Source organism: Anser anser (genome assembly GCF_964211835.1).
Source record: "Anser anser genome assembly, chromosome: 27".
NCBI classification, from domain to species: domain Eukaryota; kingdom Metazoa; phylum Chordata; class Aves; order Anseriformes; family Anatidae; genus Anser; species Anser anser.
The window spans coordinates 2,046,946-2,055,653 of record NC_139748.1 but is presented as its reverse complement, the minus strand read 5'-3'; the positions used below and the strand labels follow the sequence as shown (position 1 = coordinate 2,055,653).

The 8,708-nt window shown below is 41.9% G+C and overlaps 1 protein-coding gene across 1 annotated transcript; it reads left to right on the top strand.

Annotated features, from left to right (window-relative positions):
- Positions 1-1,420: 1,420 nt before the first annotated feature.
- DDX20 (DEAD-box helicase 20) lies at positions 1,421-7,407 on the top strand. Its single transcript, XM_083812416.1, has 11 exons — positions 1,421-1,642; positions 1,746-1,840; positions 1,956-2,124; positions 2,416-2,530; positions 2,612-2,754; positions 3,014-3,152; positions 3,484-3,542; positions 4,244-4,326; positions 5,041-5,146; positions 5,233-5,334; positions 6,076-7,407. Exons 1-11 carry the CDS (start codon positions 1,450-1,452, stop codon positions 7,185-7,187), a joined length of 2,316 nt encoding a protein of 771 aa, XP_083668542.1. The 5' UTR covers positions 1,421-1,449; the 3' UTR covers positions 7,188-7,407.
- The last annotated feature ends 1,301 nt before the right edge of the window (positions 7,408-8,708 follow it).

Genomic DNA, 8,708 nt, shown 5'->3' with positions numbered 1-8,708 from the left:
TGGAGCTTGTGGCAAGATCTCCAGTTCGTTTCATTTCCCTCCTGTAGTACAGTGGTTTTGTCCTCTCTGATATTTCTAAGTGCAAGCTTTTGTGCGGTTCCTAAAACAAATGGCCCAGGAAGGTATGAAAGGCTGTTTAGCTTTGAAGGTTTGTCTGTCTCCATATAAAGGATTGCTGTCTCATAAACATAATCATTAACTGCTTCTATGTAGATAAATGCATCTATTGAGATTCACAGTGGGGAGTCACAGCCTCACTTATTGCTGTAAACAGGAAATAATTGCTAATGTTGGTAGAAAAAATGCCAGGAAATTAGCTGAAAAGATGTGTTGTGTCGATTACCCCCCAAAGCACAGCCTGTGCCTTGACTCAACGCGCTGGCCCTGGCCCTGTGGCAGACATGGGCAGGCATGGATGGTCTGTCCTCTGCCCTCATCTTGTTCGGAGGGGTGGCCTGCACCTCCTGATCGCCTGCGGATGGTCTTCGTTTCTGCCTGCGTTACCTCGTTCCTAATTAGGTCAGAGCTACCAGGTTTAAGACAAGCTGTCGGACGGGCGATCCTGGCAGCTCCCTGTGCTATGCGGACCAGCGGTGTGCCAGCTGGCGAGGACCGTGGGTTTTACTGAACCCAGGCAATTCCAGGCCCCACAGAGGGCAGCTGAGGAGGGACAGGAGGAAGGAGCAGAGGCCTGAGGACACAGGAGCGTGTGGATTCTGAAGTCTTAGAGAGGAAGGGAGGTATCTGTTCTGAGGGCAAGCAGTGGCACTAGGCAAGGCAACGGCAGACAGCGGCCTCAGAAGAGCAGGATTAATCAATTTTCCAGGGAGGTGGTGGCATCACTGTCCCAGGGGTGTTTAAGAAGAGTTTGGAGTTGGTGCTTAGGGACATGGTTTAGTGGGTGACATTGGTAGCAGGGTGATGGTTGGCCTAGATGATCTTGGAGGTTTCTTCCAAACTTGATGAATCTATGATTCTAATACATGCTGTGCAGATAAAACCTCGGTGAGTAGCAGTATTCCCCGCCAGAGTGTGAAATCAGATCAGAGGCAGGGCAGGAGGACCGTTTCCACTGACTGCAGGAAACCAGAAAGTCATCAGTAGTTTACTGAAAACCCTTAGTAATTTGTAACTGAACGCAAACTATCCCACGCCCAACTTCTGGGATCCACCAGCTGGCAATAACGGGCACCGTCAGCTTCCACACTTCGAAGATGCGAGTTCCACCGGCTGTTTTTTTACGAGGTTAATAGAATTTCGTCAAGGTAACGCACACAAACGACGGGACAAGCCAGAACCGAGCCCACGCGGCCCCTGAGGGCCGGGCTGGGCGCGGGCGGCGCCGTCAGCCCCCGGGCGCCCCCTGGCGGCGCGGCCCCGCCCCGGCGGCCATGGGCCGGGGGCGCCTCTCGCGAGAGGCCGCGCGCGCGCCCGCTGCCCGCTCCCAAGATGGCGGCGCCCGCGGAGGCGGCGGGCGGCCGGGAGCGGTTCCGCACGCGGGACGTGGCGGTGCCCGGGGGCCCGTCCGACTTCGGGTCGCTGCTGCTGTCGGCGCCGGTGCTGGCGGGGCTGGAGGCGGCTGGGTTCCACAGGCCTTCCCCGGTGCAGCTGAAGGCCATTCCGCTGGGGCGCTGCGGGCTGGGTGAGCGGCGGGCTGGGCGCGGGGCGCAGGGGAGGCCGCGGGGCGGGGAGCGGGGCTGGAGGCCGCCGCCTGCCCCCCTGACTCCTGTGGCGGCTCCTTGCAGATCTCATCGTGCAGGCCAAGTCCGGCACGGGCAAAACCTGCGTCTTCTCCACCATCGCCCTGGACGCGCTGATGCTGGAGAGCCCGGCCACGCAGGTGAGCGCCGGGCCCCGTTGTGAAGTGGTTTGCCTTGGGCTGTGGGAGGGAATAGAAAGCTTTAAGCTTCTGAACTATCTTGTGGCATTTGGATATCATTCTCTGTCACTTACAGGCCCTTATTTTGGCTCCTACACGAGAGATTGCTGTGCAGATCCATGCGGTAATCACAACTATTGGAATAAAACTGGAAGGTTTGGAATGCCATGTCTTCATTGGAGGGACACCTTTGAACCAGGACAAAGTCAGACTAAAGAAATGCCATATAGCAGTTGGCTCCCCAGGTGAGGATGTGCTACGTTGTACTTCATTGGATACTGCGTGGTATTTCACAGTACAAAAAAACGTTATGTTTGAAGTCTGGTTTCCTTTTGTTAATAATAGAGGAGAGTCCCAAAGGGCAGTGACAAAAATGTTTAGACCAAGATAGTATTTTGAGCAAAAGATTATAATAAATATGGCTTTTTTGCAGGCTTATTAAAGTGAATTTTAAAAACTAAGTACTGTGAAACTTACCTTTAGAACCTTTGAGTTAATATTTGTGAAGCTCAGTTTACTTTTTTCTTCATACATAGGTCGAATAAAACAGCTCATAGAGTTGGACTACTTGAATACAGCTAGTATCCGTCTCTTCATTCTTGATGAAGCAGACAAGCTTCTAGAAGAAGGCAGCTTTCAGGAGCAAATCAAGTAAGAAAACCACATACCTTATGCATTTATCTGCAGATTAGATGCGTGTTTTTTAGTCATTCCCATTTTTTTCTCTCATAGTTGGATTTACTCTTCACTGCCAGACAATAAACAGATGCTTGCTGTTTCAGCTACTTATCCTGAATCATTAGCTAATGCTTTGACCAGGTATATGAGAGAACCAACGTTTGTGAGGTTGAATCCCACTGATCCAAGTCTCATTGGTGAGCCATTTTTATTGATAATCTTATCAATAGATTTAGAAGAGTATCCTAAAACCAAAGCATGCATCCTAAAAATTTTTAGATTCTTTATGTGTTTCATTTGTTTAAGGAAAACCTGTCTGGTATATTCTTATTTGTCAACTGTTTTTATGTTTAAAAGTCTTTGTTTTAACTGCAGTGACATGTTGATAGCAGCACAGTGCTTTGCATGTTTTTTATGGAAACTTTCGTCTGATGGTCTCCTTGGTTTCATGCTCAGGGTTGAAGCAGTATTATAAGATCGTGAATTCCCATCCACTTCCACATAAAACATTTGAGGAAAAAACCCAGCATCTACAGGAGTTGTTCAGCAAGATTCCATTTAATCAAGCATTAGTCTTCTCAAATTTGCATAGCAGGTAATAAATCTGAAATAAAATCTGTTAAAAGCATGTTCAAAAGCAATGGTTATAATACCCACTCATGGGTAAACTTCTATAGATCTTTTATAAAGTACGCAAATTTCAGAAATGCAGATCAAAAATATTGAAAATAAAGCGTCAACACAGAAGTACCTTGTACGTTAGAGTACAGTGGGACCTAATATCCTATTGCTTTTGTACATCTGTTAGGTGACTGTAAGATGATGGTGACAATTTTGGAATGGAATCCTTGGCTATTAAGAGTAGTGTGTGTGGGCTGTTAGATATGTAGTTTTATTTACTGTTTTCATTCTGTCTATTGTATCAGGGCTCAACATCTAGCTGAAATATTAACGTCCAGAGGCTTTCCCGCTGAGTGCATTTCAGGTAAGCCCATTCAAAACTTTGTGATTTTGTTGGTTGAAGTTGTGCACAACTATGACCTACAATAGCAAAATTCATCCTAAAAGCTTGGTTTGTATGGCTTCTGTTTGAATAGCTAAGAAGAGCATTTGAACCTTCATAGGTCTTTGTGACCTACATATTAATTAAATTTTTACATTGGTCAACTTTACAGTCTTCTAATTTGTTTGAGAAACATTTTATGAGTATTTAGACAAGTGCACTATTTTATTTTTAAAGGGAAAGCTTAGTTAAATTTGTAGCTGAAAGCAGTATTTTCTGGGAATGCAGATGTTGAATTTACATGTCTATTCCTAGCTTTGCTGTAAAAAGCAGATAGCTTTAAATGTTTATTAGAAATCTTCCTTTGAATTTTTACTTCAGCATTTTTTCTGGGATTGTAAAATAAAATTTGTCTAAAGTCGATGTTATTCAAATGGGTTAAGTATCTATGTAATCGGTTTCTTTCTCAAATGAGCAAAAGGAAATAGATTGCCAAAAATAATTCTTATTCTCAAGCTTGTTGTGCTTGTTTCCTGTGTACTCATTTAGAACCGATGTTTGAAGAAGTTTCTCTCAACCTTATTTCTCATATCAGCTACAGTTTACAAAGCAGCGTCTTCCAGAATTTTAGGGGCATGAAACTGAAGAACATGAGCTATTTATTCTAACTTTTGTTTCTCTAGGCAGTATGAATCAAAATCAACGACTTGATGCTATGGCTAAATTAAAGCAATTCCATTGTAGAGTTCTGATTTCCACAGACTTGGTGAGTTAGTATTTCACAGCATGTGTGAGTATTGCAAATAAAGCTGTTTGAGATTGTTAGATTTGTCTTGATGTTGAGTAGAACATACACGTACTGATAAAATGTGTGACTTGCGTGCTGTTTGACTTTACACTGTGAAACTTTGAAATTGTCTCCTGCTGTTCAACTGTTTCAAAAATCAGTTTTAATTTAGCTGTTGAATGGTAGAAGTTTGTAGAGATTTCAGAGGAGCGGAGGTGTTAACTTTGGGTAGGAGCTATGGGAAGAAGTTTTTATTTAGTGCAGTATACTCGCAATAGTAATATCCCAAACAACTTCAGATCAAGCAGTGGTTATGTTTGAAGCACTCAGCTTTTTTTTGAGTGGTTAATGTATTTCTTCTGTTGTTTGCTTGAGGTTCTGTCATGGAAAAAAAAATCTGCATGCTGTCAGGTTGATTTCTTTAATGCTGGGAAGAAATATGCTTGCTTGTTTTAGCTGTGCAGAAGGAATAAATAAAACGATCCCTAGTTTTCATTATCCCAGTGCATTGTGCCTGTTCTATGTGTATTACTGTAAACTCACTGGAAATTCATAGATGCTTTATAGTGTGTTTTAACAACCAGAAGTTACTACATGAGCAGTTATTCCCAAATGTGTTGTTGTATTTCTTTAAATTTCTTTTCAGCATATTCAGTTATTTTTCCCCTTCTTTCCTTTTTTTGTTTTCTCAAGACGTCTCGTGGAATTGATGCTGAAAAAGTGAATCTGGTTATCAATCTGGATGTACCTGTAGATTGGGAAACATACATGCATCGCATTGGCAGAGCTGGGCGCTTTGGTAAAAGCACAGTTGTGGATTTCCTGAGGTTGCACCAGCTTACATAGGTCTGGTTAGGTAATTGTACTTTCTGTTGTGTATCACAGGAACTTTAGGCTTATCTGTGACCTACTGCTGCCGTGGAGAGGAAGAAAACATGATGATGAAAATTGCTCAGAAATGTAACCTTCGGCTTCTGCCTTTACCAGGTATGCTCTCTCCTGTGAATGCAGCTACATATTTATATATATATAAATATAAATATATAAATATATATATATATATAAAATGTTTTTTTGGTTGGTTGCATTTTGCTGCTCATTCAATGCTTCAGACATCTACAGTGAACTGACATGCATCTTCTCTGCTAAAGTGGCATTGTTTTTGGTACAGTTAGACTTCTCATCCCCAGTGCTTATGACCTCTTACGTAACTGCTGCAGTTGTGGGAAGAAATAGGAAATGAACTTAGTGCATGACTATAGATAGGGACAGGAACTCAGAATCCAGCTGTTGCTTTGTCAAGTGCATAATTACTTGAATTTCCAGAAACTCAGTATGAAGCCTTTCTCAGGCTGTAAGATACAGCGGAAGGAAAGAATAATTGAAATGAGATATCTGCTGCCATGCTTTACCAGAAACTGTTCTGCCAAAAATGTAGCACTTAACCTTCTTACATAACTACTAATTTTTTACCTGATTAAATAAGATGTGAAATACAGATGATGAGTAATGCAGTGCTTGTTGTATTAATCAACTTCTTGATGCCTTCCGTGAAGAAAATGTTCTGGTTATTTGAGCTCTTTCAAGAATTGAAGAGGTTGGTTTGCATCCTTAAAATGTCTTAACATCTTATCCGTGCTTTTACAAAGCTTTCCTTCAGTACGCATTTGAATTCCAGAAGGAACGATGCACTTAATTGAGTGCCTGCTTGTTTCCCCCTTTGTACAGAGCCTATACCTCCTGGAATGATGGATCAGTTTGAAGACTGTGAGGTTGAAGTCAAACCTGTTGTATATACAGGTGCTTCTGTGAATTCTGACACTGTGCCTCTCAAATCAGAGGAACCAGTACTTCAGTCTGTTCAAAATAGTTCTGCGGAGGTACGTCAGCCTCATTCTGATCTTCCGGGTGAAGATTCTGTAGAGAGGCCAAAAAAGGCTCTGAAGCAAAAGCTGGTGAAAAAGTGCACAAATTCCGCAAATGTGGAAAAAGGTAGCAGAAACCCCAAAACTTCCAGTTGCAACACAGAACAGAAGAATCGAGTAGAAACTGTCTCCAGAATAGGTGTACAAAGTAATAACATGGGGGCTCCAGATGAAGAAGCATTGAAAAAAAATCTTCCCAGAATTCCCTGCTTGTCATCTTTCAAAAACCAGCAGAACAATCCCTGGAACTTCTCAGAGTTTGTTGAGGACTATGAATACTTCATTAAAGAAGGGTTGGAGAGAGAGGTTGAAATTTTAAGAAGCTATTCAGGCCCAGGGGAACAATGTGAACTCCCCAGAAATGGTGATGTAGAGTGGAAAGAGATGGAACATAATACAGAAACAGTAGCAAATGTAGCACTGTCTGGTGACAGTGATGGTTCGTACAGTTCAAGGGCTTCCTCCAATAGTGAAAATAACTCATGCTTTGAAGCATTTTCAGATACTCAGAAGAATGCTGTTCCTACCACGCATCAGGGTCTTACAGGCTTCTGTCCTACACCAGAGAAGTCAAAGGAGCCATCACAAGTCCCGAAGCAAAATAAAGCGAAAAAGAAAATTCCGAAACAAAATTCTAAACAAAAGAGAAACCATTACCATCAATGCCCTAATCCTTCCACAAGAAAAACTGAAGATGACTGCTCCTGCGGCTCTTGGGATGACGCTGTTCCTGGGTTTCTGCAAGAGGCTTGGAGTTATAAAAACTACTGGAAATCTTATTATCAAGCATGGCAAAACTACTATGCTGCAGTGTCTCACATGCACTACAGAAAAAGTTACAGACAATTTAACTGGATGAATGCTTATCATGTCAACTCAGTCTACCTTCAGGAACTGCTGAACAGTGGTGATTAATATAATGCTTCTGCTGTTAAGGATGGGCTGGTTGGTACAGCAAATGGAAAATACCTGTGAAAACGTAACTGTCTGTCTGCAAGTACATTGTCAGACATAAACAGATTAAAGAAAAATATTGTCTTTTTCATATGCGAGCTGTGTCTAGGTAAATGTTTTTACATGAATTCCAGTGGTGATGTTACAAGTTGTTAATAAAAGGAAATGAAAGACAGCTGGATGTTCAGTTGCAATCTTTCAAATGCTAAGTAAATAAAAGACAAAAGTCATTTGCTTCCATGTAAGAAAACTCAGTAAGGAGAAAATGCAAACCAACCCAGTTTTCTCTGCCTGATTTCCTTGCATGTAACTTTTGGGTGAGGATGAATTCATAATGAGACTACAAAAGTTGTTTATAGTCAGAGATCATTCCCCCTTTTCTGTAATTCTCTTATTAAACATCAGGCACTGATTATATACCAGTTATTAGTGACAGACTAAAACCTGCATCTTAATGCTTGTATTGCTAATTTTAGTCCAGTTAATTAACACTGTATAAATAACATTTCTATAGGACAGGAAAGCTGTGCAGTAGGGGATGGTTTAATTACGTACAAAGTGTGCAGCTATTATAATTGGTCTGTCCCTCAGGGTGCAACAATATCAGACTTGCCACACTTAAAGGAAAGCTTTAATTAGAAATGAAATTACCTGTTAGTACTAACGCTAATTGGTATTTCTTGTTTTGGTTGCGCTGCCTTGTACATAGCTACCCTGAAGCAGGACGAGATGGAAGTGGTGGCTGGTTTAGGCTATTGATGCTAGGCTGACCCTTCACACTAATTTTGAAACTTCATCCCCTAGCTTTAGTATGTTTGGGAACAGAGACAGAGTTCTATGGCTAGTATCGCTGATTTCTCAAAGTTCACCAGAGCACATCTAGTCCCTTGCTTTCTTTTTTTTTCTTGATCAGGGTAAGGTTGGATTATCTTTAGTGAAGCACTGCTTCCTATCTAGTACGAACTGTACTTCCAGGGAGAATTTCAATTTGGAGAGATGGATGTCCTCAAGGATACTCGGTTGCTCACTTGTTGCTATTTTCAAATCAATTTTGAGAAATACGATACACTTTCACTCATATTAATAAATTGTTTGGGAGTTCTTAATGGTGCAATATTCTTGTGGAAACCCTGTGGTGTCCCTGGCAGCACTTGCGCAGTTTCTTGTGCAGTTGTGGGTCTAAACTTTATGCCATGCAGTTCAGACTCTTTGCTGTGAAGAAGAACTTTAGGATTCTTGTAGTTTGAGTGGCGTAGAAAATTAGCACAGGATTAGTTGAGTGCTGTCCTGCATTGGGCTTTTCTTGGTGTTTTTTTTTTTTTCCCCTTTTCAGCTAGGGAAATGGTGTCCCCTAGTGGGTGTCATGCTTCACTGCAAGAAATAAAAGTCAAGTTCAGCCTTCACTGGGTGTTAGATCTCACATTTCAATTTTTTCAAATAATTTTGAAAATTTTTAATAATGATTCTACATGACACTTTCTA

Coding starts and splice junctions, on each gene's coding strand:
- DDX20 (XM_083812416.1), top strand. CDS start 1,450: ATGGCGGCGCCCGCGGAGGCGGCGGGCGGCCGGGAGCGGTTCCGCACG. Junction 2,125..2,415: donor TATAGCAGTTGGCTCCCCAG/GTGAGGATGTGC, acceptor CTTCATACATAG/GTCGAATAAAACAGCTCATA. Junction 3,153..3,483: donor TTCTCAAATTTGCATAGCAG/GTAATAAATCTG, acceptor CTATTGTATCAG/GGCTCAACATCTAGCTGAAA.